At 40.9% G+C, this 25,726-nt stretch overlaps 1 protein-coding gene across 4 annotated transcripts in view; it reads right to left on the reverse strand.

Moving 5' to 3' along the window:
- sgcd (sarcoglycan, delta (dystrophin-associated glycoprotein)) overlaps positions 1-25,726 on the reverse strand; it is a 175,480-nt gene that overhangs the window by 50,758 nt on the left and 98,996 nt on the right. For all 4 annotated transcript variants that reach the window (XM_053649149.1, XM_053649150.1, XM_053649147.1 and 1 more), the window contains exon 2: positions 20,921-21,106. In XM_053649149.1, coding sequence (XP_053505124.1) covers positions 20,921-21,106 — 186 coding nt within the window. The remainder of the gene's footprint in view (positions 1-20,920; positions 21,107-25,726) is intronic.

Raw genomic sequence — 25,726 nt, forward strand, 5'->3', positions numbered from 1 at the left:
GATCCCGGTGGAATTTCTCCAAATCATTTCTATTCCGTTCGATGAATATAAAATAAGATCAAGTAACACAAATCTGTCTTTCTGTCTGTGTGATTTGAAATGGACCCGGATAGAAAAAAAAAAACGCCCAAGAGACCTACTTAATTTCCAAGTCGGTATCAAAATATTGTGATTGGCACTAACAAAAGTGGCACTGAGATGAAGTAGAAAGCGATGCCATATTTGCATTTATCAAACCTAAATCTCTGCTCATTTAACAGTGTGGTCCCTGACCTGAAAGCAAAACGAAAACGGAAAAAAAATAAAAAAAATGAGCCAAGACCAAATGTTTTTGCTTCGATCAAGCTAAATATAGCTCGAAAAAATTACACACAGCAGCTGAAGCTAATTCCTCTGAAGCAGTTTTCTTTAGCAGTAGCATCTTAAACGCGCTCGGGAAATAAACCGTAAGCCGATGACAAATATATTAGGATCATAAATTCCTTGTTTCTTAGGTTAGGGCTGGATTGTTCAGATTGGACTATAGGTTGTCCGTCATCTGTGTGATAAAACGCTTGCATCTGGACAGCTAAGAATAAACGAGGCCGATTTGAGTTTCCAGCTGCTTTCGCCAGGTGTTTGTGTCACATGACATGCATAACCATTTACAAAAAGGCCCCTGAGGAAACACACACAAAGATAACCAGTGAAATATAAAAGGCCGTATCTCATAATCAAACTATAACTCACCCATATATATATATATATTATATATATATACATACTGTATGTCACAAAAGTGAGTACACCCCTCACGTTTGTGTAAATATTTGATTATATCTTTTCATGTGACAGCACTGAAGAAAGGACACTTTGCTACAATGTAAAGTAGTGAGTGTACAGCTTGTGTAACAGTGTAAATTTGCCGTCCTTTCAAAATAACTCAACACACAGCCGTTAATGTCTAAACCGCTGGCAACAAAAGTGAGTACACCCCTAAGTGAAAATGTCCAAATCGGGCCCAGAATGTCAATATTTTGTGTGGCCGCCATTATTTTCCAGCACTGCCTTAACTGTCTTGGGCATGGAGTTCACCAGAGCTTCACAGGTTGCCACTGGAGTCCTCTTCCACTCCTCCATGAGGACATCACGGAGCTGGGGGATGTTAGAGACCTTGTGCTCCTCCACCTTCCGTTTGAGGATGCCCCACAGATGCTCAGTAGGGTTTAGGTCTGGAGACATGCTTGGCCAGTCCATTACCTTCACCGTCAGCTTCTTTAGTGTGTTTGGGGTCGTTATCGTGCTGGAATACTGCCCTGCGGCCCAGTCTCCGAAGCGAGGGGATCATGCTCTGCTTCAGTATGTCACAGTACACGTTGGCATTCATATGTATTATTATATATATATATGTATAGGATGAGAATCAGGAATCATTCGTAAAACCAGCAAAAGATTTCTTGAGGTCGACGTGAATTTGATTTGATGTCTTTAACCAGAAAACAAAATCTCTTTAGTTAGTTTTATAAATCTACCAAAATACTACAGTACAGTAATGAAGTGCAATCACTGAAATATTCTCCACCCTTCCTAATCGGCCGCAAACGATTCACGCCTACATTTCTGATCGAATCGACGTTTTATTCCGCATGTCCGTGTGGACCGGTAAACCGTCCGGCTCCTGAGATAACTTCCCTCATTTCCCCATCAAATCAGGTCATTACTGGTAGAAAGAAAGAAAGAAAGAAAAATAATAAAGATTGTTAATGTGATCATAAAGTGGGGCTTTATTAGCCTTTATCTGAGGGTAGGCCAGTTTAATCTACAAAATGAAAGAGCAATGAAAACTGTTTACAAGCATCAATCATTTCCGAATCGTACAGAAACGTCTTTAAACGTCCTCCTCTGTACACACACACACACACACACACACACACACACACACACACACACACAATGCTGATTTAATACAGCGGGACGAAACACATTTCCTATTGCACGAGGCCACATCACGTCTGTAACATTGTGGAGATGTCTGTCCTGACAGGGCTGAAATTACCGCACTGCTCTCAGCTATTTATGACTGGAAGAGATGGAGAGAAACACTGACGTTGCCAGTGTGAATGGAAATAAACTAGGAGTAGGACTTATAAAGGATGAAATCACCATGCAGAGAACTAATGCAGTGCATGAGCAGGGCTACTGCCGAAGGCAATTTTTTTAGTCAATGGAGACTAAAACTGCGCTCAGTCGTGCTATTTGCTCAGGGAACAGTCACGTACAGCTGTAGAAGCCGTTCGGCTTTGAGTTAAGTAAGGAATAAGACACGACAGGGTGCTGTTTTTATGTTTGTAAATGAATCCACGCCGGTATCATGCTGTAGTGTGATGATATTGCTACACCAAAATGGATTATTTTCCAGTAACATCACGGCTAGATGCGTGTTATTCCTCTTCTACTACAGTGATTTGCCAGGTATAACTACTGTATTTAAATTTGTTTTTTATTAATGAACGACACATCGTGCTTTCTAACCGTATATAGTTCCATTTAATGTTATGGAATGTCCGTGAGACGAACTACTCACGTTATCGCGGCTCTAAACACTCGCTCTTGCTCACTTCAGCCTCCCTTTTTTTTGTCTTGAAGTTGAGATTTAAAAAAAATTCTAATAAATGGCAGCTTGTCATGTGACCGCGTGATCTACCGATGATGACTAAGCGCTGACACTGGAGACTCCTTCCAACGTAAACGTTAAACGTAAATGGAAGACTGTAACGTTTTGTAAAACTGCCGTAGCGTGACGGGCGAGCAAAGAAACCGTGACGTGAATCTTTTAGGGCGCTTCGCTCTGTCCCTTATCCTGATCCTTCAAGGTCGCTGAAGGACAGACGCTCATAAACCTCCATCTGCCGACGCACACACACACCTTGTTTTCTCTGAGAGGATAAAGAACTAAGATTAGCTCATGTTCACGTCCACTGCGTGAAGATGTTCCTTTCCATCGCACATATCCACTTATGGAACATGTATGTATTTAGATACCATGAAGACCGTCGCTGTCTCACAGCTCGAGAACAACGTGAGTCTTCAATTCGAAGCTGATTTCAGGTTCCTGAGTTTCCTATCTAATCTCCATGTCTGCCTGGGGTTCCTCCGGGTTCCCCCGGGTTCTCCAGTTTCCTTCGACCTCCCAAAAACCCGCTGGTAAGAGTATTGGCGATGATTGATTGTCGCCCTGTAGATGTGATTTAAGTGTGTGAATTTGTCTCCAGGGACGGGCTCTGGATCCACCATGATTCTAACCAAAAAATGAAAGAATAATCTATCTACTGACTAAACTATCCATAACGTCCAGTGTGTACTGTAGCTAAATATAGCGCCAAGGGCGTCCAAACGTTTTACTCACACGATTTACTTATAAATATTTATCATACTGTGTATTTACATAACTATCGCATGTCAGCTTATACAGACTTCTTCCAACTTCCTCCATTTTATTTATTTATTTTTTTGCTGACTCATGCTCTCAGAGTACGCCGTATTCAAATTCCTTTGCTGACAGCTTGACATCCCTGCATATGCTAAAGTCATCACGCTCACGCCGCTCTAATCCTAATAGGGTCCAGTCTCTTCGCTCCGTCCAGGTATTACCAACTTCATTTTGATCTTCCGCATTTAGATTAAAAACCGAGCTTTAATGAATATTTTAATGGAAGTGCCATTTAATCTCACCGACTTTTCCTGGGCTTTGATGAATGAGTTATTAAAATTAGTAGATATCGCTCTGTTTTTTTTCTTTTCTTTTTTTTTTTATTATTATTTAAGAGAAAGTATTCAAAACTTGGGCTTTTATTAATGTGGGTTTTGGCTATAGACTGTCAGTTCTGGATCAGAGGTTAAATAACGTGTCGGTTTATAAAGCGAGAGGTCGGAACTCCTAAAAGTGACCGAGACCACAGAAATTCTCCGAACTCCCAGTCAGGAACTCGGGACGTTCTCCTCAAGCACGAGTTGACGTCAGATCAAAATGGCCGCTCACAGCATAAACAAATCAGCACTTCTTACCTTTGAAATCAATCCCCATGAACTCAAAATGGAACTTTTGTGGGTGTTACCATGACTATGATCGCCTTAAAGTTATCTATAAGCTAGCGCGTTCCAAAACAGTGACAAAATTCGCATTTAGAAGCTATACGCATTCATATTACACGATCTCCGATACTACCGCCGATACGCACCGACAGTTTTGATTACGTCGTTCTGCAATTCTCATCAGATTTTCCGTCCAATCGAACGCTCTCTAGAATCCGAAGTGTCCCGCCCCCGATGTTATAAAAATCCACGGTACTTAACTGTAAGCTAAACGCTATTGGCAATTTAGAAAGGCTGCTCATATTTACCAAGGGTGCCAATATTACTGCGTAGCTAAAAACATGACTTACAGAAAACTGCAGCTTTTTTTATTCAGTTAAACTCGTTTACTTACGTGGCAAATACAATAAATTACAAACTCTAAATATCATCATCAGTCATGTGTCTTTATATGTAAACAGTTCCAGGATCAGATTTGATTCGTTCTTTTTTTCTCTCTCCCAGATATCCAATTTTATGCTGTTATTGGACCGGATCAGTGCCATCTCTAGTGTGGTTTAATGTATATATGCATATGAAGACGAGAAGCCTTTTACATCGTGCTTAAACCTCCTGAAAAATGGGCACGTCAGGTACTCGGTGCCATAGAAATAAAAACCGGAGCGATCATAACCGTACTGTGTGATATACGATGAGAGAAATGACAAACAATCAGCTTCTTATCTTTTAATACTCAGCCTCCTGGGTGCGCTCACACGAGGCCTGTCGCTCTGCAGCTCCGCAGCTCGTCTTATCAGGGAAAGCCACGAGGGAGTGACGGAGCCGACCACCACAGTCATCGCTCCGTACTCCTTCTTTCGAAAAAAAGAATTGCTGTTTGTCTTGGAGCTCGAGCGCCTTCCCTTGTCTTCCATGGTGAATAATTAGTGTCACTCTCTATTCTTCCCAAACACTGGGTCAAGGAGATACGATGAGATACTTTATCCCTGCTGTTTTCCGTGCGATAAATTCATTTCAAATCGAAATGAAATATTTTTTACCAGCGATAAACTTACGGGCGTGACGGATTTATCTGACGTGTTTGCCTTTAAATACTCGTTTTAATGGCTGTTTTCTGACATCATGACTATCTGCTAAAGTTCATCTCCGACTCTCTATGTAAAATATTCTGAATAGGATATTTCTCTGTGTTTCAGGATGATCTCAGGACACACCAAAGTTAGAGGTCAACAATACAAACAAACAAAGTTACTGTCAACAATTTGGTGCCATGACCCGGATGGCACGCTAACACCTTATGCCGTTATTTATTAACCTATTGAAGTGAAGCTTTCATCTTATCGGCCTTCTTGGATCCTCTTTCATGTGTAAATATACACCAATGTCAAGGAAGCATGCTTGTCAATTTTTATTTACCGAATCTCGGCACATAAGGGTTAACTCTCGCCTTCACCGCGAGTCCAGCCTCGGCTTTGATCTGGATTTTCCGCCTGGCTTTCCCCGCTCTCTCTCGTTTCCTACCTTTCATACTGTATCATCTTTTGTTTTTCTCTCATGCATAAATAAAGACCTGACCAATGGAAGGGCATTCTTTATGGAACAAAGCCACCGAGCTTCACGCTCTACGTTCATGTCTGTCCGTATAGACTCGGAGCACACGGAAAATCCAGGCTGCTAATTGAAGCCCGTGGCAGACCCGAGCTTGCGTCAGAAATCCCGGCGCGAGATTGTTACGTCATGTAAAGACCGTGCCTCACAAATTACCAAAATATCACGTAGTCCAAACGGCTAAACCTTGCAGACTTCATTTTAAGAAGCACGTAGTATTGAGTTTTCATTCATTTCTTCTAAAGCCCAAATTAGACAGTTCTAACTGGTATGCGCATTATGCGTTAATCTTCATTCATACAGGGTTCGTACAGATGCTCCGTAATGAAATTCCAGGACTTTCAAGGACTATTTTTGTGTTTTCAAGGACTATCGCTTGGCCTTCGCCATAACGTCAGTATATTCCGTCCGGGTGAGTGACAGGAGCATTGTTGTCAACGACTTTCAATGGAATGTCACTGAATGATGTCATGCGCTAATTAGCATATTCATTACGTCATCGCATATTTGCATTCCGCCTAGTGTCGGCCCTTTACATCCGGTCACTTCTCCCCTACTCTCTGTGCTCACGCACTCTAATGCTATTCAAACAAACTGTGTTTTTGTGCTACGTTTCTTTCCCACTCAGGCACCGGCGCTTCGGAAAGCATCAACTGTTGTAGAAGTTGCCAAGAAACACTCAAGTATGCTCCAGCGTTCGCCCTCGTTTCCCACATTTAGATATTCGATTGGATTATTCCACTGCATTTAAAACAGTAGCATCTGGGTTTCATGCAATTTGCATTACATACCAGTAGCAATGCTAAGGAAGCAGTTCTCCTCCTCCTCACTGTAAAAAAAAAAAAAAAAAGAGCTTTTTCTTTTTTCTTTCTTTTTTTTTTATATCTCAAGCGGTTGCACAGATTTCATTTGTCTACACAGATGTACATTTGACTAACATTTCCTCCTTTATTTTTTTTTCCGTTATATTAGCTTAATTTTAGCAAGTAGAGTTTACTTCACGTGAGTAATCATGCTGAATAAATTATGCAGATTAAGTCAGAAATAACGTGCAAAATACAGACAGAAAAATACTGTAAAAAGTTAAATGCTTTTATTTATTTATTTATTTTTTTAAAAATCGAACGGAATCAAAAATTTGCTCCTTCGTTTGAAGTAAATTTGACTTAAATAAATTCAGTAAGTCCAAGTTAATTATGGCTATGGCGATGATGTAAACGCTGCTCCTTGTTCCTGTTTTGAAACCTGAAGAAAAATTGACTAAAACTCTTGATATCGCAAAACATTTAACGATTTGGTAATTCAATAGTCCGTGAAGCCGAAAAGTCAACGCAAAAACAAGAAATTTCGAACAACAAGAAGTTCCGTGGACCTATATGCAAATTTTATTTAAAAGCCGCGCCCCCGGATTTAGAATGGCTTGGCTACGTCCTGAGGTGATGCAGACTTATGCAAGTTATTTATGATTGTCTTCAATTAATTAAAACGTGCATATTTACTTTTAATGCTTATTATTATTTCGTTGAAGCCAAAAACATTTTGAGTTGAACAGAGAAGCGAAATTTAATAATGGATCCGACAATTCTTTTTTTTCTTCTTCTTCTTCAGTTCTCCTTCTGCTTCATTCAACTGTCATTCAGCAGTAGTTCAATAAGAATCATATTTTTGGACTGTTTGTGTGCTTTTTAATACTATCACACCCCGTCTACTTGAGGAAATGAAGCTGCATCCTCCTTTAATCAAATGCACAATGGGCCTCTGGCACAATCGGTCCTTCGGCAGGGGTCACTTTCAGGGCCGCTCGGGGACCTGATGGTTATCGTTTTCTCATCACACTATGAGGACAACTTCTTGCAACTTTGAACATCTGGGTAACTTGTGTACTAGGCTTTAGGAGGACATGTTTCCCTTAGATCCTCTATAACATGCAGAGTGCTGATGTGGATGGCAGTACTGAGAAAGTATAGATGATGTGTAAAAACTACTTTCAAAAACTTGATCCCTGGGATAAACTGAAGCATCTCACAGCTATATATAAAAACAGAGGCATGAGAACGCTTCTAGAGGAAAACAGAGACATGAGAACGCTTCTAGAGGAAAACCTGAGGCATGAGAACGCTTCTAGAGGAAAACAGAGGCATGAGAACGCGTCTAGAGGAAAACCTGAGACATGAGAACGCTTCTAGAGGAAAACCTGAGACATGAGAACGCTTCTAGAGGAAAACAGAGGCATGAGAACGCGTCTAGAGGAAAACCCGAGACATGAGAACACTTCTAGAGAAAAAACTGATGCATGAGAACGCTTCTAGAGGAAAACAGAGGCATGAGAACGCTTCTAGAGGAAAACCTGAGACATGAGAACGCTTCTAGAGGAAAACCTGAGACATGAGAACGCTTCTAGAGGAAAACAGAGGCATGAGAACGCTTCTAGAGGAAAACCTGAGACATGAGAACGCTTCTAGAGGAAAACCTGAGACATGAGAACGCTTCTAGAGGAAAACAGAGGCATGAGAACGCGTCTAGAGGAAAACCTGAGACATGAGAACGCTTCTAGAGGAAAACCTGAGACATGAGAACGCTTCTAGAGGAAAACAGAGGCATGAGAACGCGTCTAGAGGAAAACCCGAGACATGAGAACACTTCTAGAGAAAAAACTGATGCATGAGAACGCTTCTAGAGGAAAACAGAGGCATGAGAACGCTTCTAGAGGAAAACCTGAGACATGAGAACGCTTCTAGAGGAAAACAGAGGCATGAGAACGCTTCTAGAGGAAAACCTGAGACATGAGAACGCTTCTAGAGGAAAACCTGAGACATGAGAACGCTTCTAGAGGAAAACCTGAGACATGAGAACGCTTCTAGAGGAAAACAGAGGCATGAGAACGCGTCTAGAGGAAAACCTGAGACATGAGAACGCTTCTAGAGGAAAACCTGAGACATGAGAACGCTTCTAGAGGAAAACAGAGGCATGAGAACGCGTCTAGAGGAAAACCCGAGACATGAGAACACTTCTAGAGAAAAAACTGATGCATGAGAATGCTTCTAGAGGAAAACCTGAGACATGAGAACGCTTCTAGAGGAAAACCTGAGACATGCGAACGCTTCTAGAGAAAAAACTGATGCATGAGAACGCTTCTAGAGGAAAACCTGAGACATGAGAACGCTTCTAGAGGAAAACCTGAGACATGAGAACGCTTCTAGAGGAAAACCTGAGACATGAGAACGCTTCTAGAGGAAAACCTGAGACATGAGAACGCTTCTAGAGGAAAACCTGAAACATGAGAACGCTTCTGGAGGAAAAACTGATGCATGAGAACGCTTCTAGAGGAAAACCTGAGACATGAGAACGCTTCTGGAGGAAAGCCGAGGCATAAGAAACCGCTTAGAGGAAAACTGAAGCATGAGAATGCTTCTACAGAACATATTTGCATATTACTAACTACTGCAGTGCATATATTGCCCTGCTATTTTCATACAAACAGTTAACTGTCATAACTAAGCAGATGGTGCAGCCTGCCAGTTCTTCCCTGCAGGAATAGCGTTTATTTTTTGCTGCAGCTGGTCCACCGTTATAATAAATATCCTTTACACTGGCAACCTTCTTTCTCGCAAACAAACACAGCGACGATGCATAGGGGGGAAAAAAGCATCTGCCCTTATCTCGCCTTCCCATTGCCTTTCAGCCCTCTCACAATTAATTACCTTTGTCAGGGAGGGTAAATCTGCTACATTTCCCTTTTGCTCTGTGTGCCTGACCTTTCCAGAATTTTGGTAAGCGCTAAGTTCCATAGGTGCCCGTGTCCACATCGTCAAAATTATGCAAACGGCGAATCATCAAGTCGCTTGTCCGGTTTGGCGTGATATAAAGCCAGTCTGTATAAGAGACACATCATTCTGTTCAGAGCTGTAAGTTTCCCTGCTGTTTGTTTGTATCTCCCTTCATCTTTCTCACCTATTCAAGCCCCGAAAACAAAATCTCTGAGAAATAAATAATCCTAATTCATCTGTTCTTGACTTTTATTGCCTATAAGGAAACAAGAAAGAAAAAAATGAGAAGGAAAAACAGGAAAATGTGGATGAAGGACTGTTTGGGGGAGACGTGAGAAGTGAGGGTCTTCTGTTCCGCGAAGAGAACTTGAGGCAAAGTGTAAAAATGTACATGTCGCTACGTTCATGACTGTGCACCACCAGAAAGCACGTCATGGTTGTTTTCTTGTTTTTGTTATTATTTTAAAAAAAAAAAAAAAAACAACAATTTATTATTGTGCTTACATTTTGCCCTCACTCTCCCACACAAATAGATGGAGGATAAACCGGATTCAGGGATCTGCTGCGCGTCACAGGACATATATTTGATTTAGTCTCGGACACTCGTTGGCTGTTTCTCATTGGCTGAGTTGTTCTTGTTACGAGTCGCAATGGGGTTCACACGACACGATTCGTCGGCGAGGGAATCGAACATGCTTGAAAATATTGCGATCGTTCACAGACTGTCCACGCGATACGCAATATGAACAGTAACTTGGGGGGGGGGTATGTAGAGGCGGGGCGTGTAGAGATTACTCCCCGAGCCCCAAAATTACTTGGCGACTGGGAAACTGTGTGCACTCATCTTTACACCAGTGTTTCTTCTGATATACAAAGAACACCTTCAAGCGTAATCCTACAGATCCTTACTAACACCCCCCCCCCCACCACCCCACCACCCCACCCCAGCTCTCTTATTTCAGAGGATTACTGCATCTCTCGCTGAGGTACGAGGAGTAGGAACAGCTCCATCACAATAACAAATGAACTATTCCAAAGTTCCATGCAAGCCTGAGCGGAGATAAAGTTCAGCGAGGAGGAGTGCTGGAACTTACGCGATACACTCAATTGAATTAATAAAGCACACCAACGCGCTCAAGCTGCCGACAAACAAAAGCAGCCCCCACGTCGAGCACATCACCATCAATAAACGAGGAGTAATCCAACTGTAGCACTCCATCCCAGACAATATGGTGTCCTGCCTCTCCATCTGGTGATTAATCAGCAGAGCTAATAACAGTTAACTAACCAGAAGCTCCATCTTGTCTCTCTCGTACACTTTTCCAATCTAAAAGAAAAAAAAAATAAATGGTAGAATCTAATCAGATAATATCGCTTTAGATTTTGAGACTCTTTATTTTGCTAAAGTTTGGTTTTTGTTGTTTGCTAGTATTTTTTTATTTTATTTTATTTTATTTTATTTTAAAAAAGCTATGTTTCTTTTTAACAGATGTTTTCCTGAATCCTTAAATTACTTTGACTCCTACATAAGCTCAATCTTAAAGGGAACCCTAGGTAGTCAATCGAACCAATTTAAAAAAAAAAAAAAAAAAAAATCTATATCGTGCTCTGTGCAGCCTTCCACAAGATTAGCAGAGCTTTAATGTTTGCTTTAGAATGGTAATGTCAATGATGGATTAACCATTGGGATGATTGGGTTGTTGCCCACAAGCCTTCGAGCTGTAGCTTTTATTATTTTTTTTTATGTTTAAAAACTAAAGGTTGATGGTTCTCAAGTGAACAAATTTATGCTTCTTAAATCGGTGCGAATAACGTAACTGGTGTGCAATTCATTCATAAGAATTCACCATGTTATTGGTTTTCATCTTTATTTTTACTCACACAGATAGTCGCTGTATTCTCAGCTAAACATCTGTGTGAATAAAAATTCTCCCGCTCCGTTGCGACGCTCCCTCCACTGGCTTCCTGTAGCTGCACGGATTAGATCTAAAACACTGACGCTTGCCTACAAAGCCCAAAATGGACCAGCACCCACTTACCTCAAATCACTTATCACACCCTGCACTGCACCACGCTCCCTCCGATCCTCTAGCACCGCTAAACCGGTCTCACCAGCTCTCAGGGTACAAGGAAGGCATGCATAAAGACTCTTCTCTGTTCTGGCACCTACAGTAGGTGTAAGTCTAGATGTCTGAACAGCTGAGTCACTGGAAGCCTTCAAACGACGTCTAAAGACTCCTGAACCAGAGACGACGTCAGACGCGTCTTACCTGGCTTAAGGAGAGAAAACTGAACCGTTGCTCAGTGGTCCAAAGTCCTCTTTTCAGATGAAAGTAAACTGGAAATCAAGGTTCCAGAGTCTGGAGGAAGAGTGGAGAGGAACAGAATCCAAGCTGCTTGAAGTCCAGTGTGAAGTTTCCACAGTCAGTGATGATTTGGGTTGCCATGTCATCTGCTGGTGTCGGTCCAGTGTGTTTTCTCAAGTCGAGAGGCGATGCATCGTCTACCAGGAGATTTTAGAGCGCTTCATGCTTCCATCTCCTGACGAGCTTTATGGAGATACTGATTTCCTGTTCCAGCAGGACTCGGCACCTGCCTACAGCGCCAAAACTACAGGTGCATGTCAAAAAAATTGAATACTTTCACATATTCTAGATTCGTTACACATGAAGTGAAATATTTCGAGCCTTTTGTTGTTTTACTCTCGATGATTACGGCTCACGGAACTCAAAAATCCAGCATCTCAAAATATTCGAATAAAGAATTTATACTACAGAAATGTGGACCTTGTGAAAAGTATGTTCATTTATGAGCTGATACTCGGTCGGGGTTTTAATCCTTTTGCAGGAATTACTGCATCAGTGCGGCGTGGCATGGAGGCGATCAGACTATTGCACTGCTGAGGTGTTCTGGAAGTCCAGGTCGCTTTGAGAGCGGCCTTCAGCTCGTCTGTATTGTCGGGTCTGGTGTCTCTCGTAGATTCTCTATGGGGTTCGGGTCAGGCGAGTCGGCTGGCCGATAGAGCACAGTAACACAGGAAGTAATGTGGAACCAAAATGCTGCATGTGTGACTTTTTCTGAGTTTTGATACACTGCAAGATCAGAGGACAGATATTTCTTTTGAGAACTGAAAATGACGGTCCTCTGTGTGATTCGGGATTCAGCGCTCTGGCACTCGACCCATGTATCATTCAACACTGAATGTGATAGTGGAGATTTCAAACACATGTCCTAATTTCTGCTCACGCTTCTCAGTAGACCGGTACATCACTGCACGGAATATTCTTTTGGCTCATAGTTACACACGCTACTGACCTACTATATGATACAGTCTAAAACGTCCTAAATTATAAATCAGGAAATTGAAACGGATGGGCGTGGTCTCTTCTGGGATGACCCCGCCCCCAGACACAAAGCAGACACAAAGAGCTCGCTGAATGGTTTAAAGAGCGTGGTTTAAATCGTTCACCGCTACATCTCGACCTGAGAACGCTTCCTGTATGGAAGATTTTGGGAGACTAAAGGAAAATCTTTTGGAAGAACGGTCTTCATCACTCACAGTAGATCCTCGAGAGAGTTGTTTAATTCATGCCGAGGCAAACCGAAGCTGTTCTGGCGGCATTAGAATCCATCAAGTAACTGCAGTGTATGACAGTAATGAAGATTGATGTAGTAAAACGTTAGGTGTAGTGCACAAAGCACCCAGAGAAACCGCACAAATTAGTAATTATAATTACAACCTTTTGTTAAAAAGCGAAACCCATGAGTAAAAAAAAAAAAAAATCATTTAAAAGAAAGCTTTCTTCCTGCTTTGGGTTTATCTCGCTGAACGTCACCGTTGACAAGAAACACACGAGCTCTTGCCAAAGCCTCAACAAGCGCCCGCTGTGCTAAGGAAACAAGTCTCACTAGGACAGACGAAATGTGAGTGGTTGCGCCTGCAGGCTTTTCCAAGCTAGAGCAAATTCAATTTCCTAGTTGGACAAGGAGGTTGTGCTTCATTACTGCTCTTTGATGGAGAAACGCTGAGGATCCGGGGCAATATATCGGTCCTTGGAGCGTGCAGATGCTGATCTCAAAGCACTACGGGGCTAAACAGACATTCAGAATCCTCTCACCACATTAGAAGGCAGGCTAACTGAGGAGTAACTAAGTGGAACCCAGATTTTTTAAACCACATCAACTCATAGCACCCAATTCTGTCAGCTATATACAGTACTGTAGATTTACCTGACTTTAGCCTGCTTTTCTGTGAGAACAAATTTCTGTCTGTTACCGAATCACTCAGTAGTATCCCTAATTATCCAGAAATCTAATAATGGATGTAAAATGTTTCACTGCACTATGCGGATCGGATAGTACAGCCAGACGCGATAGACAATTCCTACACCGGAGGTGATTGTTTTCCTAGAAAAGCGCGTCATGACGCGTTTTAATCCTCTTATACCGCAGAAATTTGCCATTACGGCTTTGGACTTATTTAAATAAAGCATTCTGTCGTACATTTGACCTGAAACAACACTATGACACTTATGTTATAGCAGCTGTAAACAGTCGTTCCCTCACCAGACTCTGTTTTGAAGTTAAGAAAACTTGACAAAAAAAAAATAAATAAATGAAACACACACTGCTACCAAGAAAGGTCCTCTGAATGTTACAAAGCACTGACACTGGAGACTCCTTCCTTCCAGAAAATTGCAAATAAACACCTCGTCCTTTCAGAAAGCTTCACCATACAGAGACTTTTTATTCCATTTATACGGAGCATCCGCCATTTAAGTCCTTGCGTAAGTTGCTATAGAAACGATACGAACGAGGGTGTTCATTTAACATGGTTATTATCTCCATGGAGATAACAGGACGCTCCAAGGACGCTTCAAGGACGCTTCGGCATGTGGATTCACGTGGGCTGGGAAACTGAACCACCGACCCTGTGATTAGCAGACGACCTGCGCTACCTCCTGAGCCACAGCTTTTTGAAGGCAAAAAAGTTGAGAAGTTAGTGGAGAACAATGTTTGTCGGAAACTGTATGTTTGCTGTGCATTTATCTAAAACTCCAAACTTTTATTTATTTATTTATTTGAGTGGTTTTTTTGTTTTTTTTAAATCATTCTGTTCTTTTATCCAAGGGCTACTGATCAATAACCCTGTGCTGGATTCTTGACAGAAAATTGATGAGTCATCTTATGAATGAATGTCTATAGCTTCAGCATGCGAAGCACAAACATCCAGTGCTAGTTGGACTGTTTTTTTGTTTGTTTGTTTGTTTGTTTGTTTGTTTTGTTTTGTTTTTACATAAACATTGGGAAAGTGATTGAACAGAAAGGGTACACCGAAGAGTCCGAACAGAGTCCTGACTGTTTCTGATAAATACGTATCGAGTCGCTGAGGCTTGTGGTGTGTCTGAACTTCCTCTGTTACAAATGAACGTTATTGCTTGAAAGACGTAAAGTCTTCTTCTTTTTTATTTTTTATTTTTTTGTAAGAAATCGCATAGGTCCTCCTGAGTAAAGCATGGAGTCCTGCCAGTCCTGCCAATGTGAGGCCATGGAGGAACCATCATCAGCACACGTTCTTCCAAAAATAGGTTTCTGCACATATCTGGGGAAATTGAATCACTGAAAAAACGTTTTTTTTTTTTTTGTTATCCTCTACTCCCAGCCGCCTGCTTTACCGAGATGTATGATGAAGTGAGTGGCACTTTGCTATTGCGGAGTTTCGAGTGGTTGTCATCATACTTCTCTACAGCTTCCCCAAGTTGAGTACACGCTCCTCCAGTGATTCCGTGCATCCTAGATTATGACACAGGAGAGCGGATTTGCCGTCTGTCCCAGTTGTTCCTGTCCTGTCTCGGTTCTGCTACAAATCCCGTTTCCTACTGCTGCCATAACCGCGTTTTTATTTATTTAATTTCTTTATTTGGAGACGTTTTTTTTTTTGTTTTTTTTTCTGGTGATGTATCATGCTGTACTAACGCCTTGTTGGTAACGTTCTGAAAAGCCAAAGGTAAAAACACCACTGTGAATTAACTGTTTACCGATAAAACGATCCGTAGGTTTGCCTCACCTTGTCGTCGATACGTAAATGTCTCCGGAACATGACCGGCTTCGTTCTTGTAGTGAGAATTACGCGGTGCATGTTGATGCATTAAAGGAGCCATTTGTATTTGTGTATTTTGTGTTTTAAGCGCCCTCTACTGCCTGCAAGGTCAATTTCAGTTTCTCCCTCTGTTGCATTTCAATGAAAAATTGAACCAGCTGGGGGCGGAGCTAATTTCTGGTCCAGAAAAATCTAAGCTTTGAAAAGAAATAAATAAATAAACAAGTCTAGTGGAATCTATTGCATGGTAATGTTACAAATCAGTTTTTTCAAATATATCTTATATAACACATCACTGGTCAGAAGGATGGTGTTGATTAATTGTCTATTTTTCAAATTACATGTTTATTATTATTATTATTATTATTATTATTATTATTATTGTCCTTGATGCTAAAACATGCTAGCATGATGCTAAAACATCCTAGCATCATGCTAAAACATGCTAGCAACATGCTAAAACATGCTAGCTTTGTGATTAAACATGCTAGCAACCTGTTTGTCTGGCTCTCGAAAGAATCGGCGCCCTACGCTGGCGGCTCTCGGAAGTATCGGCGCCTGATCCGAATTTTGCCACGGCAAGCACCACTCACATTTTCTTCAGGAAATGTACCAGTCCCGTTATTATTATTACTGTCCTTGTTCTAATATCCTGTCATGCCTCTAGTAGCAATTCATTCACAGTAACTTGTGTTGTTGTGTTGTCTAACAAAGAAAAAATATACAATCGTGAATATGCTGAAGTTTTCTGTAAGGAGATGTTTACTTAACATTTACAAAAGGAGTCTCCAGTATCAGCGCTTTGTTTCTCTATAACGTGACAACCTGCGTCTTTAAAAACAATATATATTATTAACTTTAGGAGCGAGAAAAATAGAGAGGCTGCTATAATGTAAGTACTAAGAGTAAGTGATCGATGGATCGAGAAATTGTTCGAAGTTACGACGTGTCGTTCATTAATGAATTAAAAATGTGTGGTTTTTTTTTGTTTTTTAAAAAAAATCCATTTCTAATTATTTGTTGTATATAAGAGCAATAAAACACTTCGGTAGAAGCTGTTGTAAGAAAACAATCCACTCGGTGGTGGTAAGAGTAATTGAGTTCCACATCATCACACCATTGTGTCATTGATTCTTTCATTCCTGCATTCTTTAGTACAAACATAGAAACACTTTTAAACATCACAAACACCTTTTATTTGATTTGTAAACGACAGACCTGGCCGTTTACTGTTCTCGATGCAGCGATGCGGCGTATCAGAGGAGTGCTTTGGGACAAAAACACTGACGGCGCTGGATGTTTTACTTTTATTGAAAGCTTGAGCAGGCAGACAGGAATCAAGACAATATTCAATAACATGGAATTCGGTAGGCATTAATAAATCTTAATGCGATGAGGGTGTTTCTATGATGTCATTCAGGTCTGGGTTGGGAATTTTCATTTAAAGCAGACTTTGGAACATCATGCTTGAGTTGATCTAATCAGTGTGTTTGGCTTACCGCACCAGGAGACACTCAATACTCAATAAGACATAATCCACTCCAGTAATTCAGTGTCTCGAACATCCAGAAACACAAACAAATATCACACGACGTTTGTTTGTCAAATGAGCCCTTGAATGGGGGCGGGGTCATCCTAGAAGAGACCACATCCATTAGGATTGAAATAGACTAAGCAGTCTTCAACTCTCCGGTTTGGGTGAGTGTGCTCATCTGCCTCAAGGTTTGACGTATCGAGATGCTTTTCTGCTTACCGCGGTTGTAACGAGTGGTTGTTTGAGATATGGTCGACTTCCTGTCAACTCAAACCAGTCTGGCTGTTCTCCGCCTGGCCACTTTCTTTTTTTTTTTTTGTCGTTGCTCGATTCTGTGTAGAGACTGCTGTGTGTGAAAATCCCAGGAGATCAGCAGTTTCTGAAATCCTCAAACGCGCCCTACAACACCTAAGTCGCATCCGAATGATCTTATGCACTGTGCATTGCCCTGCTGCAACATCATTGGCTGAATGGATAAGGTACAGGTGTTTCTACTATGTGTATATAGGCATATAAGATTAAATATCATGATTGATATCAATTGATCTGTTCCTTGTGTGGATTGAAAAGTATAGACGCCCTTAACAGCGTTTATAATGCTTTCTTGTTTAAGTAATTGTAAGTGCCGGAGCAGACAGGAGTTAGTCAAGAAGGTCTCTGAAAGAATAGCCTGTACTCGATGAAGACGGGATTTTTACGCAGTTTGTATTAACAGTGTTCCTTAAACGCGCTTCGAGCATTTCTCAACATTACATACTCTGCCGTCTGAAAATATCTTGAATACAAGAAAACGTTTCAAGTATTTATCATTAAGATGGAACGGAAGATTATTACTCCTATTCCTAGGCATTCCAAGCATCAAATTGGCCCTCTTGCGCGATTAACCACAGAGTACTGAAGCACTTAGGCATCCCACGATTTCCCTGAGTCATTTTCTCTGCCAATAAAGTGTCTGAAAGTTTGGCTTCCAAACCCGACTTTAACAGTGCACCTTTGGAGTGTACAGGCCTCACACACCAGTCTTCGACCCCCCCCCGCCCCCCGAACGCCCGCCTGACACTTTCTGCTCCGTCCCCTATATAAAATCTATGGATTTAATATGCCAATGCCAATAACTCAATGCCAACTCACAGCTCCAGGGTTTGGGGGTCATTCCTGAGCTGAGTCTGTGCAACGTTTCACACGTTCTCTCCATGTTTCCTCCAGGTTCTCCGGTTCCTGTTCACATTCCCTAGCATAGGCAGATTAGCTGGACTAAATTGCCCCCTAGATGTGAATAAGCCAGTGAATATGTCTGGGCGGAAATGGCATTCCATCAGGGATAAATTCTCCTGACTCGGGCGCAGTGTTCCTGAGATTGGCTCCGGATCCACCGTGACTCCGTTAATGCGGTTACTGAAGATGAATGAACGAAGAAGCTGCCTATACTGTATATGTGAGAGTATATGTGTATGTGTGAGTGAGTTCACGCTTAAACCCTGAAGTCCTCGTAGTGACATGCTGCTAGTGTGATTCCACCTCAGAGTTACTTGTGACATAAATTTCCATAATGGCTTGTGATGGCATCAAGGAGGTGGTACTCTGATGAGAGCAGACAGCACAAGTTAACAGTTCCTTTACTGATATAAATGGAGCTGCCAGAATCTGGGAAACCAAGATGCAGGCCTAATAGTTTATCCGGAAAAGCCCTGAATCCAAGCAAATGTGGATGAGAAAAACCCATGGCTCTTATTTCACACACAGTATAAGGTGATTGATTGATTGATTTATTCATTTATTTATTTATTTAATCATAACTAGCATTCTGATTTTAATAGACAGCTGAGGAATTGAACTAAAGTTTCTAAAGAGCAAGTCACGACAAAATGGGACTGGATGATGACAACAGATTCTTTTAAAAACTTAATAATTAGTTTTCTGGCTATAAATAAGACAATCTAAAGTCATGGCGCTTTTCATAGTGGATTAGCTTCATGGTAGCGATTTCGCCTAGCTAGCGCCAAGCCGTGTTAGCCAGGCTGTGTTAAAGTTGTCTAAGAACTGGGGACAGTGGTGGCTTGGCAGTTAACGCTCTGGATTACTGCTCGGAAGGTCGGGGGTTCAAGCCCCAGCACTGCCAAGCTGCCACTGTTGGGCCCTTGAGCAAGGCCCTTACCAATCTCTGCTCCAGGGGGCGCTGTATCATGGCTGACCCTGCGCTCTGACCAAAACCTCCTAACATGCTGGGGTATGCGAAGGAAAGAATTTCACTGTGCTGTAATGTATACGTGATCATTAAACCCTCATTATCATCAACTTCGTGTAGGACTTCGCTAAATACGGTCTTCAGCGATAGATTGTATAAATAACATTTGTGTCGTCTTTTTCATTTTTTTCTTCTACCTAACGATTGGCGCGAATGCACGGACGAAACCTCACAAAGCCGAAGACATCGGGAAAAAAAAAAGGATTCGATGGTTTTCAGTCTCGATCTTGATTCGATCTTGACTCGGTCTCGACCCGCTTAAGATTTTATCTCGGGTAATCTTGGACTTGACAGTGGTGGTCTTGTCTATAGCCCTAGTAATTAGTAGTCATGTGATCTGTTTGTATGGTCGGTGTAGTAAATAAACAAGTATTATTTGGATGCCGCTAAAAAGTCTGATAGTCTGAGTTCAGAATCGTCCGAAATATGTAAAACTGATTATATATATATATATATATATATATATATAGAGAGAGAGAGAGAGAGAGAGAGAGAGAGAGAGAGAAAGGAAATATTCAACTTCTGAATCAAACATGAACAAGAGTCACACACTGCCAAGTTTCTGTGTTGAGATTCCGAGATGATAAACTGCCGCGTTATGTTGATTCCAAGGCCGAGTGTAAGTATTCAATCATGGTCAGCAAGAAAGGAAGGAAATATATTCATGCTTCTGCTTCTGCACAAATACTCATGATGTCTGTTCCTGCTCATTGCTGATATTTCATAAACATCTGACATTAAATATTTCATCCTTTCCCTGGCCTTGAGACGCACCCCTATGCCCAAAGTGCCGGTGGGTAATTTTAAGGGACATAAATCTAAAATAAATCCCCTCCAGCTGCTCATCTGCATCTGTCTATTGCGTAGCCTGGATCTCCACAGATCCCCCGTGCACCTGCTACCTTTCGTGCAGTATTTCAACATACACCTCGTAATGAAACATAAATACGACACCACCCCGAGCGATTCATTCACACTGTACCTTCCGATGTCCTCGAAATAAGGGTACGGTCCAGTTTCCCCGTTTTGAAGCTCATTCCCTCACGCAGGTGTGTTTCAAAAGTGCATTTTGTATAAGAATAATAATTTAAAAAAAAAAAAAAAAAAAACAACTCCCTGGCCTCTGCGTCATATCCAGTTACATAGTTGGCAAAGAGAGAAATTTATTACCCGACTAAAATGAATTACATATCACGCAAATAACCCTAGCACTAGACCATACAAGATGTGACAGCGTTGTATAATGGATTCGAGATTTCTTTTATCCTTTCTCGTAAATATTGAACCTTTAAATATGAAACGGGAAAATCTCCCAATTAATGGCAGACCCAGAGCACATAACCGGTAACTTCAAAAGATCAGTAACGGCGCCGGGGGTGGGAAAGAAAGACCCAAGACAAATCAGCTCAGTGTGTGTGAACACAGGGAACAAATCGACCACTGTGAGCAAAATGAAAGCAGCGTTCTGCCCGGCCACGGCTTGTAATTAAAGAGCCATGATTGGAGGACCCCCGCGGCGGGATACACCCATTATTATATTTCCCTCACGACTCCCGAATGAGCCGACCGCTCCGCAAAGTGAAACGGATACTCACTATGGTGAAGTTCATGACCTTGAGGATCCAGATGGTGAGCGCGAGGTTGACCAGGACAAGGATCATGAGGAGGAGGACGAAGAAGTAAAGGCAACGTTTCCGCCAGCCGTAGATGCCCACTTTGTACACGTGAGGTTTCTCGGTGCTCTGGACATTGTTCCTATGAGTGAACTGTTCTTGGGTCATCTGCAAAGGAGAATACAGAAAAAAAAAACGAATATACGTGATCAGAGGGACGTCTCGGACGGCTCGGAAGTCCAAACTATTGGACCGTACGTCACAGGAGTATGATGCATGATGTCGTACTTGAAAGAACTCGATTTTACTTGATGCAGCGAATATAGCAAGCGTTGTGAAAATGTGTAAGGTTAGACGTGTGATGTCATTCCGTCGATCTCTTATTTACTAACGTAATAACAATCTTTGTGACGTCATGTTTATGAGCGTCGTTTCTCTACGGTGGTGTTTAAGGGCCACTGTAAAAAATAAATAAATAAATAGATAAATAAATAACTAGGTAGAAATGCAAGATTTTTTAAGAATATATTTTAAGGAAAAAAAGTCATAATATGTCGAGATGTTACAAAAAAAAAAAAAAAAGAGAATATTTTGAGAAACATTTTACGGGAAAAGTCGTACTATGTCGAGGGGGAAAAAATCAGGATCTTTGGAGGAAAAAGGTCATAATATATCGTGAACAAAAGTTACATTATTTTGAGGATAAAGTCCTAACATTTCAAGGAAAAGTCGTAGTATTTCAAGAATTTGAATAATAAAAAAAAAAAAATCATAATATCTGATATTACGAGGAAAAAATCGAGAAAGAAGACATAATACTATGGCGAAATGCTACATCAACAACGTCGGTGTTAAAAATTGAGAATTTTTTTTAAATTTTATTTTTCCAAGCAGAAGCTCTGGACCATGTTTAGATCGGAACTGGATGTGACTGGATACGTGATTGGATGTGTTCTGGTCAGCAATCCAAAAAAAATCTGACCGTAATAACTGCCTGATAACACGCCTTCTGCTGTCAGCGGCTCTTAGTGGCCGAGGCCGTGGCGGCGGAGCCGATCGCGTCTGACAACCGTCTACTCGGCGCTTAACTGAAACAAATGGCACCCGACAGCTCCGTGAAAGCACCAAAGCAAAAAGAACGGACAAGGAATAATTGTAAATATTATTTCCCTTCTGCGCACGACACTGTGTTTTACATCAACATCAGACTTCAGAGCGTGTGATCACTCCACTGCACACAGTCTGAAAAAATAAACTCGCACAGTAGTGTAACTGCGCTGAAGGCCGAGGCACGGCATGGAAAAAACGCATTAATATCGGTGTGAACAGGGACGGGCCACGTTTTAGCGAGGTCTACGTTGCAGAAACGTGTCCTGGTTAATATTTCACAATGCCGAATGCGTACGTCTAATTCCATCCAGCCGTCCTCTATACCGCTTATCCTTTTCAGGACCACGTGGAAACCTGGAGCCTATCCCAGGGAGCATCGGACATAAGGCGGGGTACACCCTGGACAGGGTGCCAATCCATCGCAGGGCACAATCACATACACACTCACACACCCATTCATACACTACGGACACTTTAGACACGCCAATCAGCCTACCGTGCGTGTCTTTGGACTGGTGGAGGAAACCGGAGTACCCGGAGGAAACCCCCGCAGCACGGGCAGAACATGCAAACTCCATGTCTAATCTCAGTTATGTTCATTCGACTGAGATACATGTTTCTGGTTTACAAGACAGCCCAAAGTTACGAATGTATTGATTTCACAACCTCCCCCCCCCCCTAAATTTCGTATTTCTTAAAAATAGCACATAGTATAAGAGTTCCTCTCCAGGAATGTCACCGTCCGTTCATCTACTCTTTTTTTTTACCTTCACGTATATATTTTTTTTTTCCTTTTCAAAATTGTCACGTTGAACTGATTTAATATTAAAGATGTAGAGATCGTACAATTAATACATCATCTATTTCAATCTACCCCCCCTCCCATCCCCCATCCCCCATCCCCAAGACCCAAATGATAAGCCTGAGCTGTTCGTTATTATATACTGAATATTAATAGACTGCATATTATATTAAAAATGGACTTTTTGTTGAACAAAATTCAAAACGAACGTTCTGTTCCAGGATAGAGATGTTTTGTAAATCCGTTAATAATGAATCGTGCACGGAAAATTCCTCTAGTGTGTACATCTTAGCTAAAACTGATGAGTGGCAGCTTTTTCCCCTCCAGTGCCCAGTGATTATCGTTAAACCCTCTATAGATGCAGTTACAGCCATGTTTAAATACAGTGCATGTATTTAGACTTTCGGAGCCTTCGGGAAAGGATTAAATTGCTTCGCTGAGATATTCCGAGATATTCACGTTTATTCTAAGGAGGAATCCGTGAATTCATATCATCTTCTTATTAGGTAACACTGATGTATCGGCGATGCTTCTGTAAGGATGGTGTACGACACGACGAGTGGAGATAACACAGTGATAATGAGTCATTACGGTTGTTTTTGTCGGAACAATAATTTAATATTAGTTACTAATATGGTAGTAGTGTATTATAGTGATTAGTAATTACTGAAGAGCTACTATGGTAACACTTGATTAGTTACCTCTCAAGATAGGAAAGAAAGGAGGAAATGAAATTGTCGTGCTGACAAAAAACTCGTTATCCAGTTTTGAAATGCTGTGTTATTTACATTACCTCACCTACTGTCACATGACCTTATAGAGTAATCAATCAAGACTGGTGAGAAAGAAAGAAAGAAAGAAAGAAAGAAAGAATTCTCTCCAGTCCTTGATACAGACAGCACTGGATCACGTCACTGTGTTTAAACGTCTGGCTGAAAAGAAATTTTTATATTATACATTCAACAATACAGTCTGAATAGAGCATCAGATAATCACTTCTTTTAGACCTGGACGAGTGGCCTTGTGTTTATTATTCTTAAACACTAATCAAACGAGAGAGGGAGAGAGAGAGAGAGAGAGATAGATAAGTGGTGCATTTTAGAAAATAATAATAAAAGATATTGGCAAGAGATTACTGAATTAGACTTCAGGAATGAATGTGTGTGAGAGAGGAAATATTAAGATAGGTGAAAGAGAGAGAGAGAGAGAGAGAGAGAGAGAGAGAGAGAGATGTAGAAAGAAAGAAAGAAAGAAAGAAAGAAAGAAAAGAAATAAATGTATTATGGAAGAAAGAAAGAAAGAAAGAAAGAAAGAAAGAAAGTAAGACTGTATTATGGAAGAAAGAAAGAAAGAAAGAAAGAAATGTATTTTGAAAGAAAGATAGAAAGAAAGAAAAGAAATAAATGTATTATGGAAGAAAGAAAGAAAGAAAGAAAGAAAGAAAGTAAGACTGTATTATGGAAGAAAGAAAGAAAGAAAGAAAGAAATGTATTTTGAAAGAAAGATAGAAAGAAAGAAAAGAAATAAATGTATTATGGAAGAAAGAAAGAAAGTACAAATGTATTAAGAAAGAAAGAAAAGAAATAAATGTATTATGGAAGAAAGAAAGAAAGAAAGAAAGAAAGAAAGAAAGAAAGACTGTATTATGGAAGAAAGAAAGAAAGAAAGAAATGTATTTTGAAAGAAAGATAGAAAGAAAGAAAAGAAATAAATGTATTATGGAAGAAAGAAAGAAAGAAAGAAAGTAAGACTGTATTATGGAAGAAAGAAAGAAAGAAAGAAAGAAAGAAAGAAATGTATTTTGAAAGAAAGATAGAAAGAAAGAAAAGAAATAAATGTATTATGGAAGAAAGAAAGAAAGTACAAATGTATTAAGAAAGAAAGAAAAGAAAGAAATGTTTTAAGAAAGAAAAAAGAAAAAGAATTGCATTTTGGAAGAAAGAAAGAAAGAAAGAAAGGAAGGAAAAAGAAAAAAGAAAAGGAAAGAAAGAATGAAAGAAAGAAAAAATTCTTAAGAAAGAAAGAAAAAGAATTGCATTTTGGAAGAAAGAAAGAAAGAAAGAAAGAAGGAAAGAAAGAAAGAAACATATTATGGAAACAGAGAGAAAGAAAGAAATCATGTGATTTTTATGCTCCCTGGGATTATTTTTCCATCACTGTATTTCTGACCAATGAATGATCGAGTTTTACACGTTTTCAGCTCTACCCGCCCCTCAGATTACTCTCTCTCTCTCTCTCTCTCTCTCTCTCTCTCTCTCTCTCTCTCTCGTTTGATTAGTGTTTAAGAATAATAAACACAAGGCCACTCGTCCAGGTCTAAAAGAAGTGATTATCTGATGCTCTGTTCAGACTGTATTGTTGAATGTATAATATTAAAAACTCTTTTCGGCCAGATGTTTAAACGCAGTGAGGTTATCTATGCGTCGCTGCTCTCCGTCGCTGCTGTCTGGATCGAGGACTGGAGAGAAATTCTGCACGCTTCCTGAAACACGCTTCCTCGGGCTCAAACTGGTTTAACATCAGGGCACAGATGAAGAGGTGAAGAGAAGAAATACTGCCAGCTGCGGTCTGTTGGTATTAAAGTTGGTATTAAAGGCAGTCAGTGTGTGTTTTGGATGTGAAACACGGCAGGTTGTGATGTAAGACACTTAATCCGTGAGTCATCTCTGCCTCTGAAATGTGACTCACGCGCTCCCGGATCGTGTACTTTTAGTCTAACAGCATTTTTCAGCATTTAATTACAGTTACATTTATATAGAGCTTTTTTGGACACTTAAAGTGCTTTACATAGTATTGGGGGGGGGGGGGGGGGGGGTCTCGTCACCCGTCACTAGTGTAGAGCATCCACCTGGATGATGCGACCGCAGCCATAGTGC

This window comes from Ictalurus furcatus, chromosome 18 (genome assembly GCF_023375685.1).
Source record: "Ictalurus furcatus strain D&B chromosome 18, Billie_1.0, whole genome shotgun sequence".
Lineage (NCBI taxonomy): Eukaryota > Metazoa > Chordata > Actinopteri > Siluriformes > Ictaluridae > Ictalurus > Ictalurus furcatus.